Source organism: Pan paniscus, chromosome 11 (genome assembly GCF_029289425.2).
Source record: "Pan paniscus chromosome 11, NHGRI_mPanPan1-v2.0_pri, whole genome shotgun sequence".
Taxonomy (NCBI): domain Eukaryota; kingdom Metazoa; phylum Chordata; class Mammalia; order Primates; family Hominidae; genus Pan; species Pan paniscus.
In genome coordinates, this window is record NC_073260.2 from 109721334 (window position 1) to 109741385 (window position 20052).

Consider the following 20052-nt stretch of genomic DNA (forward strand, 5'->3'; position numbering starts at 1 on the left):
GTTGTTGTTGTTGCTATTTATTTATTTAGTGAACACGTGGCCAAAGCCTTGGAAGAGCTCATGTATCATGCATCTCAATTTACTCTCACACTGTTCCTAAGAGGTTGGTGACAAATATTATCCCCACAGGTATCAACATGATGGAACTGAAGTTCTTCAAGATGACCTACTCTTGGAGGTCACCGATGGCACAAATTCAGCAGAATTTGTTCTACATGTTGAGGTGGGTAGAAAGTTTCTTCCCTGGGTTATTGTCTTAGTCTGTTTTGTGCTGCCATAACACAATACTACAGACTGGGTAATTTATAATGAACAGAAATTTATTTGGCTCATGACTCTGGAGGCTGGGAAGTCTAAGATTGGGTAGCTGCATCCAGTGAGGGCCTTCTTGCTGCATCACCCTATGATGGAAGGGCAGAAAAAGAGCAAGAGGGAGCCAGACACTGAGCTATGAGCCTTTTATGATCAGCATTAATCCATTCATGAGGGTGGAGCCCTCATGACCTATAAACCTCCCACCTCCCAACACTGTTGCAAGTTTTCAATGCATGCTTTTTTGGGGACACATTAAAATCATAGCAATCATACAGACATAGAGGATCTTGTTGGAAAACTCTCAGGTCCTGACAGAACTTGAAACCTACGGCCTCCAAAGTGAGAGGATACCTGCTTCGATCCTTGTATGTCTCAGGCCTGCCAATAGAAACCAAAGTTGTGATGATGAAGTAGTAGTACTATGCTATTGTCTCTCTCTAATCTATTTAGAGGTAGAATTACTCTGACTTCAAACACAGATATTTAATTTTAAAAGTAATTTATTCTATGTATAAATTATTTCTAATATCTTTGAACTATAAAACTCAGAAATATTTATTTAGCAGTGGGGCAGGTTAGGCTAGTATCACTGGGGTTTTCCTGTTTACAGATAAAGCCATGTATATGTGTGTGTGGTGCCTCTTTGTGAGTTCATGTACCATATAGTCCTAGCATGAGGATTTGATCATATTTCCCCCTCTTGACAAATGAAAAATCTGCACATAAAATTCGAGTGCAGAGCGGGCAAGGTGGCTCACACCTGTAATCCCAGCACTTTGGGATGCCAAAGCAGGCTGATCACTTGAGGTCAGGATTTCAAGACCACCCTGTCCAAAATGGCGAAACCCTGTCTCTATTAAAAATACAAAAATTATCTGGGCATAGTGGCTTGCACCTGTAGTCCCAGCTACTTGGGAGGCTGAGGCAGGAGAATCGCTGGAACCTGGGAGGCAGAGGTTGCAGTGAGCCGAGATTGTGCCACTGCACTCCAGCCTGGGCAACAGAGCGAGACTCTGACTCAAAAAAAAAAATTTGAGTGCATGCCCAAGGGACTTACAGGAACCCCCTGAATTTCTTTGTTGAGTGGCATGCAAGTCCAAGAGCATAACTCAGAGGGTTTGCAGGTATTTATAGTTGGTAACAAAAGAAGGTCTGAAGAAAAATATACCATGTTCCCTGAAGAGCCACTAATTATTTTCATTGTACTAGATTATTTTTCTTTCTGTTGGAATTTTTCAGATCTTTGTGATATGAACTCATTACTGTATTGGTAATAATGTCTTTGTAAGATATTTTAGTAACTAATAAAGGATGTTCACATCTATAATTTTAAGAAGCAGTGAAGGAGTTATCCCCATTTTATAGCTAAGGATATTTAGGTACAAGAAGGTTCAATGACTTGCCCAAAATCATTGACTAGACAGTGTAGTCTTGGGCTGGCATCTCCACTCTTTGTTACCTAGGTCAGTGTTCTTTCCTCCTCACCCTGCCACACTTCTACATCACTAGGTGATTATAATGATCATACTGGCCAGTAGTTTCTGTGCACCTCTCTATGCCAGGAACAAGGCAATCTCTTCCTTTCATTTTCCCACTTAGTCCTCATAATGGCCTTTGGGATCTGAATAAAGAGCAGTACGTTATTGCAGCTTCAAAAAGGACAGTTTTCTTTGTTGGCAGACTTACAGAGAGACAAAACTTTCTGAGTTACTTTTTTTGTCTGAAAAGCAAATTTGTGGGGAAAAAACCCCAACCCTATCTTCCATCCATGACAATAGGCAGTGCATTTTGGGAAAACAATCTGTTTATTGTTTCTTTTTAAACACAAGAGGATGGTCTTTAAAAGCCAAACAGAGGCACAGCCAATTTTTGGACAAGTGTTTGTGATTTTTTTTTTTACCCAGAAGGAATATTCTTAATTCTATTGCCTTTGGACTTTATTATTCATTTGAAAGTTGAGACTCTTTTGTGAACTGCTGCAAGATGGTCATCACTGAATTTGTTGGTGTATTCCTCAGGGTCAAGAACAATACTGGAGAAGGTCTTAAATGAATTCACTCAGGGGACTTGAACAAAGATGGTTTTTTCTTAATAAGCCAATAGAAAAGTAGAGAATATTATAGGCTTTTAAAATCTTTAATTAAATAACTAGCCTGGAGCTTTTGTTACCCATTCCTCTATCCATTAAATTTCATGTATATTTGTTTTAGAGTTTTAGCCTGTTTAAATAACAAGGTAGTCAGGACATATATGCATAGTTGCATTCACTCATTCATTTATTCAGCAAATATTTAATAAGTGCTTTCTTTGCCAAGCCTTAGGCAAGATATTTAGAATATGATGATGAACAAGACAAACAAAGTCACTGTTCTTCTAGAGGTCACAGGCCAGGGATGAAGACAGGCATTAAACAGATTATCACCAAGATAATTAATTGATTAAAATTTAGATGGTTCTATACGTAAATAGGATGCTAAAAGAGAGTAAATAATAGAAGCCCCTAAATTAGCTGAATAGTTAAGGAAGGATTTCCTGAGGAATCCCCATGTAACCTGAAGGAGGAGTTAACCAAGCAAAGAGTTGGGGACAGAATTCCCGGGGGGAAGAGACGTGGGCAGTGGGGAGAGAGATGATGCAGAGACCCTGTGATGGTGGGGAATGTGTGTCGGGATAAAACTGGAGTGGAGTGGCAAAGGCACCCCACAGCATGGGATAAGGCCAGAGAAATCCTAGCAGAATCAATGGGAAGCCACTGAAGGTCTCCGAAAGGCAGTGACTTAAAGTCCACACGTTAAAAAGATCACTTTGGCTGAGCATTAGGGAAGAAGGTGTAGGGTTGAGAGGATTCACAGGGCAGACGTGGCAGCCTTGCAGCACACACCAAGTTGTGGCTGTGAACTCAGAGGGGGGTTGTCCTCACTCCCTTTTAGAAGATATGCTTTTCCAGATTTCTACACGATCTTTTTAAATTTAGAGTGCCAGCGTGATCCCATGTCGCTTTTCTTTCCTTTTTACTTGGAGTTTTATTTTCGTGAAAGTGAGAGAAAAACATTTTGTCAGGATGAAACCTGGCATTGATTGAATAGTTACGGAGTTTCATATTTAACTCAAACTGTTTGAAATGCAGCTGCTGCTTATTATAAGTCCAGAGAAACTTCCTGGGTGGCAGGAAGTTGAGGGTGGAGGAAAGCTTTGTAATCACCAAGTAATTTGAAACAAAAATAACTTTGATGCAGTAAATGAAAATGCCTTGGACCACAAGGACCAGAATTCTTCTGGAATATGTGTGAATTTAATGAAAGAGGGTAGGGGCTTTGGTGAAGAATGCCTTAAATTACATTTGTATTTTTTCTGTCTAGAAACAAATTAGAGTTTTGAGTCCTGAACCATAACCATATTCTCCCATTCCTACCTAAAATGCCTGTCACATGGGGCATTCCTTGCAAGATGGTTTACATGGGAAAAGTTAAAAGACACAGATTACTTGGCCAAATTTCACGGCTATTGTTTCATGTGTCTGTAATATGAAAATGCCTGTCATTCTGACTATGAGCAATGGATTACCTGTCAAAGAATTTGTCATTTCTTTCTTTTTCTGAAAACTTGCATTTTTTCCATTGCCTAGGTATTCCCTGTCAACGATGAGCCACCAGTCTTAAAGGCTGACCTCATGCCTGTCATGAATTGCTCAGAGGGAGGAGAGGTGGTCATCACCTCTGAATACATTTTTGCTACTGATGTGGACAGCGATAACTTGAAGTTGATGTTTGTGATTGCTCGCGAACCTCAGCATGGGGTGGTGAGGAGAGCTGGAGTCACAGTGGATCAGTTCTCTCAGAGAGATGTTATCTCAGAGGCCGTGACATACAAACACACAGGTAAGCAGCAGCATGGTGACCAGTGAGGGAATGCAAGCAACATGAGAGTCTCCACTCCTCAGTGTGGGCTCCCATAATCGAACAGTCAGAATGGTTACTTCCCTTAAAAACAAGAAGCAGCTGCAGCCTGGCCTCCATTTTTCCAGCATGATCACCATATATGGAAGTATTTCTGATTGTGTTATTATAACGGATTTCACACAGTGGAGAAAGGCAGATATTACTTGCTTTGTTCCTGACACTACCACACAGACCTTCCATTCACCCTATGATTCTCCTTAGCGTTTTTGGTCAGTTTGACCATCGTAGTTGGTGGGTCTATAAATCATGACAGAAATGCCTGAAGCAAGCTCCTAAGGTAATTACATTATTAATTTTCAAAGCTTACTGATCACCAACTAGCTCCTAAGAAGCAACTGGTCTGCTTTTTGAGTTCCTGAAAAATAACGATAATGTCTTACCCAGTATATGACTTGCCCACAGCAAATGACAGCGTGAACACAGGTTAGATGTACAGAAAATGTTCATTTATTAGCACTGCAGTTACATTTTTGGCATTGCTTTATGTTGTCACCCAGGTGGCATTTGTTTCACTAAAAAATATTAATTCAACATCTGATATCTGTAACTTATAGCACTAAGCACTGTGGGGTACACAGGAATATGACCTAGACCCTGCTATGAAAGACTTTGAACTTAAATGGGTAGACAAAACCCATTTGCATGCAAAGATGACAGTGTGACTGACACTGACACACTGCACATCATCACATCATCTCACCTTGCACATCTTCTGAGGTCTGGGTTGGGGAAACTTCCTTGGTAACAATGCTGCATATATCATCTGCTGGCTTTTGCTGTACTGTAGTGCAATTTCCTGTCTACTCATCCATATGCCTCTTTAAACTGCAAGTTCCAACGCAGGAAGTATGATCAAGTATGTAAGGCCAGGTGAGTGGTATAGGAAATAAGAACTTTCAGAATTCAAATCATTTTCTTATTTGAAGAGATTCAAGCAGTGAGGCATGAAATAAATTCAAGGAGGAGGAATGGAGATAGCAAAGGATTAATTCAGAAATGGGAGAAAACATTCTGAAATAATATTTGTCCTATATACTTTGGAAAACAGTGATGTATTGGAACACCAGATGTCTCGGGACATTTTAATCACTTCACCAGACATCTTTTTTCTTTAAATGGTATCTCTCTATCCTCTTATCTGTGTTTAGTCTTAGGAAAGGTTTCATGGGTGATTTCCTTGTCCTGAGGAGCGTAGTTCGTATGTTTGATGTCCCTCAGGAGTTCACCACTAGGTTCTCATTTTTGATTTCCCCAATGGATCTGAAATAGACTGGCAGAAAAGGGATCCAAAGACCAATGATTGTTATTTATTGCTTAATTATTTAACATCTCTGGCAGGCTCATGCAGCACAGGTAAATTAGGGGTGAGAAGAATCTGTCTTCTTTTCCAGTGCCTTGTCCTAAGTGCTAAACAACAGATATACAGATTTCTAAATCTCCTGTAGTGTAACAGCCATAGACGGGACTATTAACTAATTTTTTTAAAAATAAAACCCTGTAGGACATTGGGGCAAATTATTTCAAGTAGTCGGCTTTTGGTTATGTTACTAAGTTAGAAGGAATACTCGATTCAAAGGGTATTTTGGTATTTGAATGTTAACGTTTTCTTGTAATGATTACTCACTTACTCAATTGGTAGTTACCCAGCCCTGGGCTGGGATCAGGATAAAGAATCTCACAGCATTGTAGGATCTGAGGTTTCAGTGAGTTTTCTGGCCCTTCTCTTGCTTCTACGTGTTGATTTAGAGGCCACCTAAGAATAATTTTATTAGCATTACTTTATTTGCTTTCTATAAGTATAAAAATAATACACACTCATTGCAGAAAACTTGGAAGGAAGGGAAAAGTACAATGAAGTTTTGAAAACTCACCTTATTACATATCTAAAAGAGTCACTGTTCACATTTCAGTATTATAGTATTTTATTCTCTTTATTCTGGCCATAATTTTAACATAGTTGCAATTATGTTGTAACATATGCAGCTTTGCAGATTACTTTTATCATTTAGATTATCACCTAAAATGTTTATTAAAATATATATTAAATGTTAGAAAGTTATTATAAAGATGTTTTAGTAACAGAATAACATCTTACTATATGAAAGTCCATTAATAATTTGCTATTCTCCCAATTAACATTATCTGGTCCCAGCTACTTGGAGGCTGAGGTAGGAGGATCGCTTGAGCCCAGGAGGTGGAACCTAGAATAAGCCAAGATCATGCCACTGCACTCCAACCTGGGCAACAGAGTGAGACCCTGTCTTCCCTCAAATTTTTTTTTAATAACACTATGATTAACATTTGTAAGTACCAATCATATCCTTAGGCTATATTCCATTTCAAGGTAAAGAATTTCACTACCTATATTGTAGGCTTTTTAGTGGCTTAATATTTGGCCTGGTTTCCCAGCTATTTCTGTAAATATATCCTATGCTTCCATTATAGAGAAATTGTGGTTACTCAATTTGCAATTTGCCTTCTCTGTTTTTAAAGCTGTCTTCTCTTTCTAGAGTGACTTTTCATTTCTCTCCCCCATTGCCTCTCCCTACAGATCTTCGATCCCATCTGTCCCAATGTTCTACCTTATCTGCTTGGCAAACTCTTACTCATCCTTTAATGCTCAGCACAAAGCCAGCAAAGGCATCTGGAAACTTTGCTGACTTTCCTTGGCACGTATGCCCTGCCCCTACGCCATTGTCAGCTAAAATCCATCTTCTTTCACCCTCAGCACCTTGCACACGATCAGGCCGGAATACATAAAATTGCCATTTAACAGGTAAAAAATGGTTTAATAGTAGCAATTTCATGTGATTCTACATAATACATACATACATACATACATCTGTGCTATTCTAACCACACTGCATTTCCTTCTCTACCATTAGACAGTATCGGTGCCTGACGCATAGTGTGGTCTTTTGACATTTGACATTCTTTTGAAATGTCTTTTGAAAGTTCCAAAATGTGTGCCTTTTTCTCTGCTGGTGTGCCAGAAACACTAATTATCACATAGTAGGTGTTGAATAAATATTTACTGAGTGAATTACTAATGAACACATTTTTAAGCCAATTTGCATTTTAGATATATGAATAGGTGAGAGGTCTCTTATTTTTGACTCTTTCTCACATTGACGGCTGATTGTTTCTTTCTAATTCTCTCAACTTCAATTCTGTTTTTCCTTTTAAGCCCAGTTTTCTCATCCTTTGAACACTTGGTTGCTCAATAATATAATCTCTAGATTTTCCTTGTCATTTTTAAACAGGGGAAATAACGGCAACCGCAGAGCTCTGCAGATTTGACCAGAGTGTCTGCTGAAAAGAGAGGATGTCCCTGATCTTTTGTACCCTAGGTTCATCAAAACTCCAAGCATTAATTCCTCCCTGTATTAGTCCATTTTGAGGCTGCTGATAAAGACATACCCGAAATTGGGCAATTTACAAAAGAAAGAGCTTTAATGGACTTACAGTTCCATGTGGCTGGGAAGCCTCATGATCATGGCAGAAGGCAAGGAGGAGCAAGTCACATCTTACATGGATGGCAGCAAGCAAAGAGAGCTTGTGCAGGGAAACTCCCATTTTTAAAACCATCAGATCTCATGAGACTCATTCACTATCATGAGAAAAGCACAGGAAAGACCTGCCCCCATAAATTTAGTCACCTCCCACTGGGTTCCTCCCACGAAATGTGGGAATTGTGGGAGTTACAATTCAAGATGAGATTTGAGCGGGGGAACAACTAAACCATATCACTCCCTTCTTGAGATTTTCATGGTGATGCATGAGAATTACCAATAGCACATGTGCAAAACTTTTCTGTGTCCTGGATAGCAAGCACTCTTACTCCATGCTCTTAGTGGGTAACCCAAGAGCAGATTGCCCTGTTGCTGATAAACTGTCTAATCCTGACATTTTGTTCCTTCTTCCTGTCACTGTCTAAACTAGGGACATTTTGAATCCTACAGATGTAAGACCTAAACAGTGAAAAGAAGAAAATGAAAATAAATGCCTCTTCTTTTCCACAGACTGTTGCTATTTTTAAAAACATCCTGGCTAATATATAATAAGAAGAATATTGAAAGAAATGGCAAAAATGTGGCCTACTTTTGTATTTCACCTATTCAACATCCTCTTTTCTCATAACTGCTCTGTGGTTGATGGTTGTTCATTTAAGGTGGTTAATGTAAATGGAAAGACAATTACCAAAGGGAAAAGGTTGCCTTCTCCCTCTCCCTGAGGTTGGTCATAACATGAAATGATTATAAGGGAAGAATGAAACCTTCACTAGTGAAGCTTTGTGCCCTTGCTCATTCATAAACTGTCAGACCCTTGTTGGCCCAGTTTTGTCCCTCCTTATCATGATAGATGGCTGGTAGGGAGTTCACCAGAGGCAACAGATGGGCAAGAATTTTTGCATTATTTTCATGACTATATTTAATTTCATAGCGATAAAATTGGGTTTTACATTTATTTTATCCACATAACTTCTTTTCCTTGCTGTTTCAATGCTTGTAGAAGAGGTGTGAGAAGATTTCATCTTGGTATTCTATATTTTTTAAAAGGCAGGTTTCAGCTATAGTTGTGTCTTCCAGGTGGCGAGATTGGCATGATGCCCTGTTTTGACACCATTACATTGGTGGTTTCGGATGGAGAGGCTGGCCCTTTTGTGAATGGCTGTTGCTACAATGGACCCAATCCATCTGTTCCGCTTCATGCGTCCTTTCCAGTGTATGATCTCAACATCACGGTATACCCAGTAGACAACCAGCCACCTTCCATTGCAATAGGTGACAATGTGTTTTTCTGTTCCAGTACTATTGTCTGACCTAGTGTCATACCTGTGGTTCAGTGAAATAATACATTTCATTTATAGTCTAAAAAGAAAACCACCATATGGAATTGTCCTTCAATAATTACCTCAACACAAATTTTGTGGAAAACCCAAATCTGTTAAGATTACAGGGCAAAAGAATTTACATGTTTAAAAATTTTAATATTTCTGTATGGAGAGAGAATACGTGTGTTGGGTTGTGTGTGTGTGTGTGTGTGTCTTTGTGTGTGTGTTGGGACAAGGACAACATTGCAATCCTCAAATATTCTGATTTTATTTCACATGGGAAAATATAATTTGCTTGCTGAAGAGAGAGTAATTTATTTTATCCATTATAATTTCTATTAGAACAGAGTGAGTATACTGGAGAGACCATCTATATACATTTAACCTTATTTGCTTTTTAGAAAGTCATCTTTTCATAGGCATTATATATATGTTCTGTCTCTCAGAAAAAAATATAAGCATATGTATGAATGTTATTGTAATTTGCAAACTATCTCCCAAGCAGTGTTCTGGAAAGAAAGCATTATCCCAGCAGAATAATTAAGCATCAAGCCATGAAAAAACTCTTCGTTACGAGCAATTCATAATAGCTCTCAGGCAATTAACGCTCTGACAAACAGAGGTACCAACTGATCTTGAAGAGTACATAAACTACGTTTAGTGGCTTAACATTAAAACAGTTGGGCAATTCTTATTTTCATTTGTCACTTCCATAGAGACACAAGGGAAATCAGAGTTCCTTGAGAATGACTAAAGGGCTGTGCTGGAACAGTTAGTATTTCTGCTGGCTTTCTGTTCTCTTCTGACTTGCCTGGACAAGAAAAACATATAATTCCATAGGTCAAAGTAAATTCACTCATTACCACTCAAGATTTTCACTTTAAAAAGAATTATGCCAGAGAAAATGAACAACTCCCATGGAAATGTTTTTGCACATGGGAAGCTTCTCTGAACTAGAATTTCAGTCACTGCATTTTGTCCTACCTAGTCTGTTTAGAGGATTTCATGCTAAGTTGTAATTGTGTTTTTATTTGTATGCAGGTCCCATGTTTGTTGTAGATGAGGGCTGCTCAACAGCCCTTACTGTTAACCATTTGTCCGCCACTGACCCTGACACTGCAGCAGATGACTTGGAATTTGTTTTGGTTTCTCCTCCTCAGTTTGGCTACCTCGAAAATATACTCCCTTCTGTGGGTTTTGAAAAAAGCAATATTGGCATAAGTATAGGTAAGCTGTAGCTTCGTCAGCAGCAATGACTCCCTTCCTTATATTTATGAAAGCGATTGGCCAGGTCATGCTTAATAACTTTGTAAGGACTTTCAAAATGTTTAAAGCACCGGGCGTGGTGGCTGATGCCTGTAATCCCAGCACTTTGGGAGGCCGAGATGGGCAGGTCACCTGAGGTCAGGAGTTTGAGTCCAGCCTGACCAATGTGGTGAAACCCCTCTCTACTAAATATAAAAAATTAGCCAGGTGTGGTGGCATATGCCTGTAATCCCAGCTACTTGGGAGGCTGAGGCAGGAGAATTGCTTGAAACCAGGAGGCAGAGGTTGCAGTGAGCTGAGATTGTGCCATTGCACTCCAATCTGGACAGCAAGAGTGAAACTCCATTTCAAAAAAAAAAAAAAAAAAGTTTAAAGCACCATATGTATTCAATGAATTATTATTACTATTATAGCTGATGCTTTTGAATCTTACCATTTTTCATTTAAATTTTTATTCTGACTTCCCCCTTGCATGCAAATTTACTTCAAAATAAATGGAATTTTACTTATGAAAAATACAAGAATAAACATTGAAGAAAGAATGGTTTAAAAGGCCCTCATAGCAACACAGGATACCATGAGAGAGTGAATCTAGCGGGAGCTCACAAGGTCTCATTCTCACAACCTTTTAGCATTTTGAATAGATATTGGTGGAAAGGGTGAGGAAATATACTATGGGTGTAACACAGAGAAAGCCTGAAATGTTGAAGCAGATGACATTAATTTTAAAACCAAAACGTGTCCCAGATACTTAAATAGGTCTTGTATTTCAGGCAAAAACAGACCAACCAAAACAAAAACAGAAAGCAAAGACAAAGTCTTCCAAAGACATATAAATGATTCTCCAAACCGCTTTTGAAGAATGTCAATTTTAAATATGAAAGAGACTGAATATAAGATTAATTGCATTCAATGTTACTCAGTTTTTCTGGTGACTTAATGCACATCTTTAAGCATTTTCTCTTTGGATTTAAGCCCATGTCAAAATACTAAAACAGCGGGTTAGCTAATTCCACTCAATCCAGCACCTTGCTTGATATGTATGTCTTCAAGTAGGCAGATGATTGATTGACTCTTGTTTTGCCTTTACGTGACGGAGGTGGTCTCTTTTTATACTCAAGTATGACAGAGACCATTCATGCAAAAGTAGTCATTTAATCAAGGGAAGGTCTCCGGCATTTATTCTAAGTATCTGAAGTATTCTTGAAGTCCCTGTGCATACTGGTTAAAAAGTATTACTCTTCGGTTCTCCATGCAAATTTTATTCTTCTGTATGATCTATGGATATCTGCCTTTATGTTGATGGTTGGCTGTTGTAGCAGCCCTTGATAGCAAGATACTTAGGTCAACTGCTATGATCTCTTATTTGTATTACTGAGAAATTGACTATTATTGGGTTAAGGATTAAGGACCAATAACTTGGAAAAATTTTTTTTTTAATTTATCTGTTCCATCTTGGTGTGCTCTAGATTCATTTCAGTGGAAAGACATGAACGCTTTTCACATTAACTATGTGCAGTCCAGGCATCTGAGGATAGAACCAACTGCCGACCAGTTCACGGTGTACGTCACAGATGGGAAGCAACACTCCTTGGAGATACCATTTTCTATTATAATCAACCCCACAAATGATGAAGCTCCTGACTTTGTAGTGCAGAATATTACTGTAAGAAACATATCCAAATGTTCCATTTCTCTTTTATCATTTTGATTTTTATTTTCAATTACTCCATTTACATTGCTCCAAGTGCATTAACACATTGCATTGGTGAGGAGTGGGGAAGGCTATGTTATGTAATGCAATCATTTGAAAATTATTAATCTTCCTGCCTTTCCTCTTTTGTTGGCACATGGATTTCTCTGGAGAGCCCTTCAGTAATTATGAGAGAGAAAAAAAATCTACAGATGATTCCATCGATACCTACCTCCATTGTCTTGTATCTTGCCTAGGGTCGGGGCTTCTGAAATAATACCACTGGGAAGTTGTCCCTTGCTCTTCTCTGGAAGTAGTCATGGTTTTTTTGTTTTTTGTTTTTTGAGATGGAGTCCCGCTCTGTCACCCAGGCTGGAGTGCAGTGGCGTGACCTCGGCTCACTGCAAGCTCCGCCTCCCGGGTTCACGCCATTCTCCTGCCTCAGCCTTCCGAGTAGCTGGGACTGCAGGCGCCTGCCACCACGCCCGGCTAATTTTTTGTATTTTTACTAGAGACGGGGTTTCACCGTGTTAGCCAGGATGGTCTTGATCTCCTGACCTCGTGATCCGCCTGCCTCGGCCTTCCAAAGTGCTGGGATTACAGGCATGAGCCACTGCGCCCAGCCAAAGTTGTCATGGTTTTACCTGCATTCCCTAGAGAGACTACTGGAGAGTGAAAAATATGAAGTCCTGTGTGTTACGGGCAAGCAGACTTTAAGCTTCGCATAATTTTTTTTTAGATAATCATATTTTGCTTTCTCGTGAGAAAATGCATTTATTTTGTAGATAGTTGGGCTTCCATCAAGTTATGCTGCAAGAAGATTTGAGGTTTTTGTTTAAGTTATTATAATCCGTTCCAAACCTGTCTACTAATCAGGTTTGGCATTTTATGTATATTGATCTAAAATTTTTGTTGTCCTAATCTCAATAGTCTATTCAATCTGCAAGAAACAACCTCACGTTTTAGTCAAGCTCTATGAAGAAGGATATTATAACATATTTTAAGTTGCTTTATTAAAGTTCTTGGAGAAAAAGGCAAGGTCCTATTTAAAATGTTTTCATAAGTATACCATTGTAAGTTGAACTATGATGCCACTTTAATATTTAATAAGTAGGGCTAGATAAAAGAAAATCAGCATCCTTTTAGCACAAGTATCATATATGGCAAGTGTTTTTTTGTTAACACATGTTCAATAAAATGTGGTTGTAGGAGGGTGCCCTTCAAAGTCAGTAAGAGAGGGTGAAATGAAAGGATGCTTTAGGCCAGGCATGGTGGCTCACGCCTGTAATCCCAGCACTTTGGGAGGCTGAAGCAGGAGGATCCTTTGAGCCCAAGAGTTCAAGACCAGCCTGGGCAATGTGGCAAAACCCCATCTCTACAAATAATAAAAATAAATTTTAAAAATTAGCCAGGCTTGTGACACATGCCTATGGTCCTAGCTACTTGGGGGCTGAGGTGGGAGGATTGCTTAAGCCTGGGTGGGTGGGTGTGCAGTGAGCCATGATTGAGCCACTGTACTGTAGCCTGGGCAACAGAGAAGACTATGAGGAAGGAAGGAAGGATGGAAGGAAGGAAGGAAGGAAGGAGGAGGGGAGGGGAGGGGAAAAGGAAAAGAGAGAAAGGGAAAGGAAAAGAAAAAAGGGAGGGAGGGAAAGAAAGAGAAGAAGAGAGGAAGGAAGGAGAGAGAAAGAAAGAGAAAAGAGAAAGAAGAAAGAAAGGGAGGGAGGAAGGGAAGGAGGGAAAGAGAAAGAAAGAGGAAGGAAGGAAGGGGAAAAGGGAGAAAGGGAGAAAGGGAAAGGAAAAGAAAAGAGGGAGGGAGGGAAAGAGAAGAAGAGAGGAAGGAAGGAAGGAGAAAGAGAGAAAGAAAAGAAAAAGAAAGAAAGAGAAAGAAGAAAAGAAAGAAAGAAGAAAGAAAGGGAGGGAGGAAGGGAGGGAGGGAGGGAAAGAGGAAGGAAGGAAGTTTTCACAAATTCAAACCATACATGTCCTTCAAGGCTTAATTGCCTTCTCAGTCATGAAAACATGCTGATCTCTGCCCTTTTGTGATTCTTGTTTATGAATATCTAGCAGCACTAGACATTTTCTTCCTTGAGTTATAGTTATTGATGGACCTTTGCAGTCTTACCTGACTTGGGTTGTTGAGAATACTATGTAGCATAGTAACATTGCAGATTACCAATATGCCTGTGTAGAATTTATATACTCTTATTATTTAGATTTTGCTATATTTCAAAATGGGCAACAGAAATACTTTTTTGTTCTCTCAATCCTCATGAGAAAAAAAGATTGAATCAGCTAAGTAACATATTGTCAAGTTCTAAATGACTAGATACTACATGAAATGATAAACATTTAATTGTCTTTGTGTTTAAAGGATTATGAAACCTGAAGTGGGTGTGAGAGGGAATGGGAAGAGTAGTTCAGGAAATTTGGAAGTATAAGAATTGGAGGGAGATGAGGGACCCATTATGAAAATATACATAATTATGCATCCAGTAGCATCCTTTGGCATTGTTGTTGATTTCAGTGGAAATACAGAAGTTTTTGCTGCAATAACAAAAATAAAAACCACCAAATATGCTTAGTGTATGTAGCAAATATTTGTATCACTTATAAAGCAGATGGAAACATGAGACTTGTAGAAGCAAGGAGATCCACGAGGATTGGTTTATGAAGGTGAAGGTTCTAGATTCAGTTTTACAACTGAACTTTTCCATGACTTCTTGAAAGCAAACACCGTCTTGGTTGCATTTTTCCCCTGACCTTTGACTTATGAACAATACATATTTTAAAAATTATATGTCCTTTGTCCTTCATGGAAATGAATAAAGTGCTTTGAAATCTTCAGAAAAAAATGTAAGGGGGATTAATAGATTTGTTACTTCCTTTACATTCCTATTAAACCAGCAATTTCTTTTTAGGACTCATCCTATATAAATCTCATAGAAAATTTGAAGTAGGATATATTGAAATGATTCCTTTTAAGCAGTTTTCCAAGGAAAGACAAGTTGTCTTTCGTGCATTGTTGACTTTTCTCATGTGTTCTTGCTCAGGTGTGCGAGGGTCAGATGAAAGAGCTGGACTCTTCCATCATCAGCGCTGTGGACCTGGACATTCCCCAGGATGCCCTGCTGTTCAGCATCACTCAAAAGCCACGCCATGGCCTCCTCATCGATAGGGGGTTTAGCAAAGACTTCTCTGAGAATAAGCAGCCAGCCAACCCTCACCAGAAACATGTACCTGTTCACAGTTTTTCCATGGAACTCCTCAAGACTGGTATAGCATGTTCCACTTCCATGCATTTGTTATTGTTGATTGAATAATTTAACCCATACTTATATGTGAAATCTAAACAGGTCAAACTAATATAAGCAGAGAGTAGAATGATGGTTACTAGAGGCTGAGGGTGGGAGGATTGGGGAGATGTTGGTTAAAGGATATGAAATTTCGGTTAGACAGGAGAAGTAAGTTCAAGAGATTTATTGTACAGCATAGTTACCATAGTTAACAATATATTGCATATTTGAAAATTCCTAAGACAGTAGATTTTAAGAGTTCTCACCAATCAAAAAAATGAGTATGAGAAGTAATGCATATGTTAATTAGCTTGATTTAACCATTCCACAATGTGGCCGGGCCTGGTGGCTCACGCCTGTAATCCCAAAACTTTGGGAGACGAAGACAGGTGGATCACTTGAGGTCAGGAATTTGACACCAGCCTGGCCAACATGGTGAAACCCTGTCTCTACTAAAAATACAAAAATTAGCCGAGTGTGATGGTGCACTTCTGTAATCCCAGCTACTCAGGAGGCTGAGGCACGAAATTGCTTGAGCCTGGGAGGCAGAAGTTGCAGTGAGCCGAGATCGTGCCACTGCACTCCAGACTTCCAGCCTGGGTGACAGAGTGAGCCTCTGTCAAAAAACAAACAAACAAAAACCAAAATAAACCCATTTCACAATGTATACATGCATCAAAACACCCCATTATATATCATAAATATATACAATGTTTATTTGCCAATTAAAAATAAAAATTTTAAAATAATTTAACCTAGAAAAGGTAATAATACATCACAGAAACAGGGGTTGAAGAAATAGCATTCACCTACTTTATTCATTTGTTTCTCAAGGGCTCTCTCTAGGCCTGGATTAATGTAGGACAGGAGGCCCTAGGTAGAGGTAGTAGGTAATTGAAAAGGCAACAACATGTTTTCTTTCACTTTTAGACTACCATTAAAAATGATATTTGAGTTTTTATTGTATTTTCACTCAAACATTTAATGCTATAATTAAAAAATCCTTTTTAAAACTATTGAGATCATGAAACTACATTTTAAGAGACTGGTCTGCCAAAATTTCCACAGTTGAAACAAATACAGAACCACATATAATAATGCTCATTATTTTCTGAGGGGATAATTTACTCTTTAGAGAAATGGCACATTGCATAGCAGCCTGAATTATTTTTTAATTACTCTTTTAAAAAATTCAATCGTATCCCACTTTTCACATATGAAAATACTTTTAAAATTTTGAGAAAAGTTTGCGGTTCCTGAATTACTGCTTCCTCCCATTCTCCTTCCTTAGGCGTTTTCTTTTCCCAGCCTGTAAGGTCCTTCCCCCTCCTTTGCCAGGCTAGCCAAGGCTGTGCCTTCAAAACGCACCTTTCTGTTAACCTCTGCTTGAGCCCCACCCAAGGTCTCCAAACCACTCCTTCTCTGTGCTTGTTTCATCTTAGCACTTGTTTAACATTTTTCCAACTTCTTTTAGTTATTTGTTTCCCCAACTAGTGTGTAAGCTTTCTGCCCCAAAGGTTTTTTTGTAATTGTTGCAAAAATCATCTCAGGTTTAAATTTAAAAAGTGCATTTATAACCAAACACCGCATGTTCTCACTCATAGTTGGGAATTGAACAATGAGAACACATGGACACAGGAAGGGGAACATCACACTCTGGGGACTGTTGTGGGGTGGGGGCACGGGGGAGGGATAGCATTAGGAGATATACCTAATGCTAAATGATGAGTTAATGGGTGCAGCACACCAGCATGGCACATGTATACATATGTAACTAACCTGCACATTGTGCACATGTACCCTAAAACTTAAAGTATAATAATAATAAAAAAAAAGAAAAAAATGCATTTATATATTTCTCAGCTTTTATCAATTGCAAAGAAATACTTTCTAGGACATAAATGATGATATTACCAAATCAATAAACCACATGCTACAAATAATAGAATACATTGTTTAAAATTTTTTTTTCAAATTAGACCAAGGAAAAAATAATAATAATTCAAATTTTACTCTCAAGAAAGTCAATTTTTTAAAAATAACATTTGTTGGTTATTATCTAGTTAAATAAGAATTATATGATCATTGTGTACAGTTTGGACACAGTCATTTTGAAGAAAAAATAAAAATTTCCTACATAAAAATTAGTATTTGGGTTGATATTTTGGAGACTTTCTCAGAAATTAGATTTTCACCTCTATTTTATCTGTGGTTCATTTATGGCTACATTTTTTAAAAACTTTAGCATATTCTCATAAACATCCCCCCAAACAAATATACAAAGTTTATAAAACTCTTCCCATATTATATAATCTGTTTTTCTTCTTACCTTTTTTTTTTTGGAGACAGGGTCTTTCACTGTCACTTAGGCTGGATTGTGGTTGTGCAATCACAGTTCTCTCCATCCTGGACTTCCAGGGCTCAAGTGATCCTCTGACCTCAGCCTCCCAACTAGCTGGGACTACAGGCACAAGTCATCACACATACCACTGGCTGATGAAAAAAAATTTTTGTAGAGACAGGGTCTCCCTATGTTGTCCAGGCTGGTCTCGAACTCCTGGGCTCAAGTGATTTTCCTGCACTGGCCCTCCAAAGTGCTGGTATTACAGGAGTAGGTCACCATAACTGGCCTCTTCTTACTTTTAAAATATTGAGGCCGGGCGTGGTCGTTCACACGTGTAATCCCAGCACTTTGAGAGGCCGGGATGGGTGGATCACTTGAGGCCAGGAGTTCGAGACCAGCCTGGCCAACATGGCAAAACCCAGAGTCTATTAAAAATACAAAAATTAGCCAGGTGTGGTCACACCTGTCTGTAACCCCAGCTACTTGGGAGGCTGAGGCATGAGAATCGCTTGAACCCAGGAGGTAGATATTGTAGTGAGCCAATATCATGTCACTGCATTCCAGCCTGGGTGACAGAGTGAGACTCTGTCACAAAAAAAATTGTTATTATTATTAAAAACGTAGCTTTTGATAATTACCTTATAAAATCATCATACAGACTTACTGTGCTGTAATTTTTTAAAAGAGATGACTTTGTCACCCAGGCTTGAGTGAAGTGGGATGATCATAACTCACTGCAGCCTCAAATTCCTGGGATCAAGCATTCCTCCCTGCCTGAGCCTCTTGAGCAGCTATGACTACAGGCGTCACCTGGCTAGTGTTTCAAACAAAAAATTCTTTTAAAGACAAGGTCTCATTATGTTTTCCGAACTGGCCTCGAACTCCTGGCCTCAAGCGATCCTCCCACTTGAGCCCCGACAAGTTGTTAGGACTACAGGCGCTCACCACTCTACTGGCTCCTGTGCTGTAATTTTATACAACTATCTTTAAAATACAACTTTAAAATATTTTATACAACTTTAAAATATCCAGATAGTTTTCCGTTTCTTGATATTAAAAGTTATATTTCGGTAAACATTTTATATAAATCTGGGTGCACATCTCCTAGTATTTTAGTAGCTTTGAAGTAAGTTTTGAAAATGTGAAATGTTAGGATTCTAATTTTGTTCTTTTTCGAGGCTGTTTTGGCTGTTCTGAGACTCTTGAATTTCCATTTAAATGTTAGGTAGATTTAAATAAAATAGTTACATTGTTAATATTTAAGTTTTGATCTATTAAGAATTCATTTTGATGATTGGCTCGAGGTAGGGATATAACTCTATAATTTTCCCCAAATAATTAACTTTCTCAGTTTTATTTAAATACCCTGCACCTTTGTTTATATAGTTTATTTAAAAATATATTCCTTCCTAACTGATTTTAAATAACACCCTTAATCAAATACTAAATTATTTAAATAAAAAGTCTTTAATAGGCTCAGAAGGCACTCTTTTACTTCATAAAACAAGTTTAATTTCACCCTACTGCACTGATAAATGAACTCTTGCTAATACCCCTGCCTTGAAAATTAAGACATTATCTGTGACATATGTCATGATGGTTCAATCATAAGGAAGATTTACTTATTTTTTTTCTTCTTCCAGGAATGAGGTTGACGTACATGCATGATGACTCAGAGAGCCTTGCTGATGATTTTACAATCCGTTTGTCAGATGGGAAACATAAGATACTTAAAACCATTTCAATAGAGGTCATCCCAGTTAATGATGAAAAACCAATGCTGAGCAAGTAAGCTACCTGAAAAGAGTCCCTTTCAGATTTCTATACAATTCTATGAAATCTACAATACTAGGTACAGGTGTGTGTGTGTCTCCCAAAGAAGCAAGTCTTCGCTAGCTCCTATCACAGCTTGCCCCTGCCACTCAGGCATGAGGAACCTTTAGTGCAAATGTTAGTTAAGGTAACCTCTCCTTAACGATCAGCCCTTTAATTACTTGATTTTCTTCTAAACATACTAATTAGTTGTAAAGAATAAGAATGACTGAACACACAGTATGGAATGAACAATCTACTAAACATATAAATACATGCACTTACACCAACGTGACTGCACACCTACCAAAGTGCAATTAATATATAGATTCAACTAAAGTCTAATAACATTAACTGCAGACAGTCCTTACAACAGATTTGCTGAAACTTGTAACTAAGCGTGGCGGAGGGAAATAAATCAACCCACTTCTTTCATTATCTTGGTACTTTTTTGTCCACCAGTTCTCTACTGTGTTCCATATGGGTCAACACCCCCTCCCACCTCACATCGAAATCATCATTTTCTAAAATTC

At 38.5% G+C, this 20052-nt stretch overlaps 1 protein-coding gene across 4 annotated transcripts in view; it reads left to right on the forward strand.

Moving 5' to 3' along the window:
• The window catches only part of FREM1 (FRAS1 related extracellular matrix 1), a 176042-nt gene that overhangs the window by 96299 nt on the left and 59691 nt on the right, over positions 1–20052 (forward strand). For all 4 annotated transcript variants that reach the window (XM_055092121.2, XM_055092120.1, XM_055092122.1 and 1 more), the window contains exons 16-22: positions 130–223; positions 3941–4193; positions 8864–9058; positions 10150–10335; positions 11844–12040; positions 15121–15343; positions 19351–19495. In XM_055092121.2, the coding sequence (XP_054948096.1) occupies positions 130–223; positions 3941–4193; positions 8864–9058; positions 10150–10335; positions 11844–12040; positions 15121–15343; positions 19351–19495 (1293 nt within the window). The remainder of the gene's footprint in view (positions 1–129; positions 224–3940; positions 4194–8863; positions 9059–10149; positions 10336–11843; positions 12041–15120; positions 15344–19350; positions 19496–20052) is intronic.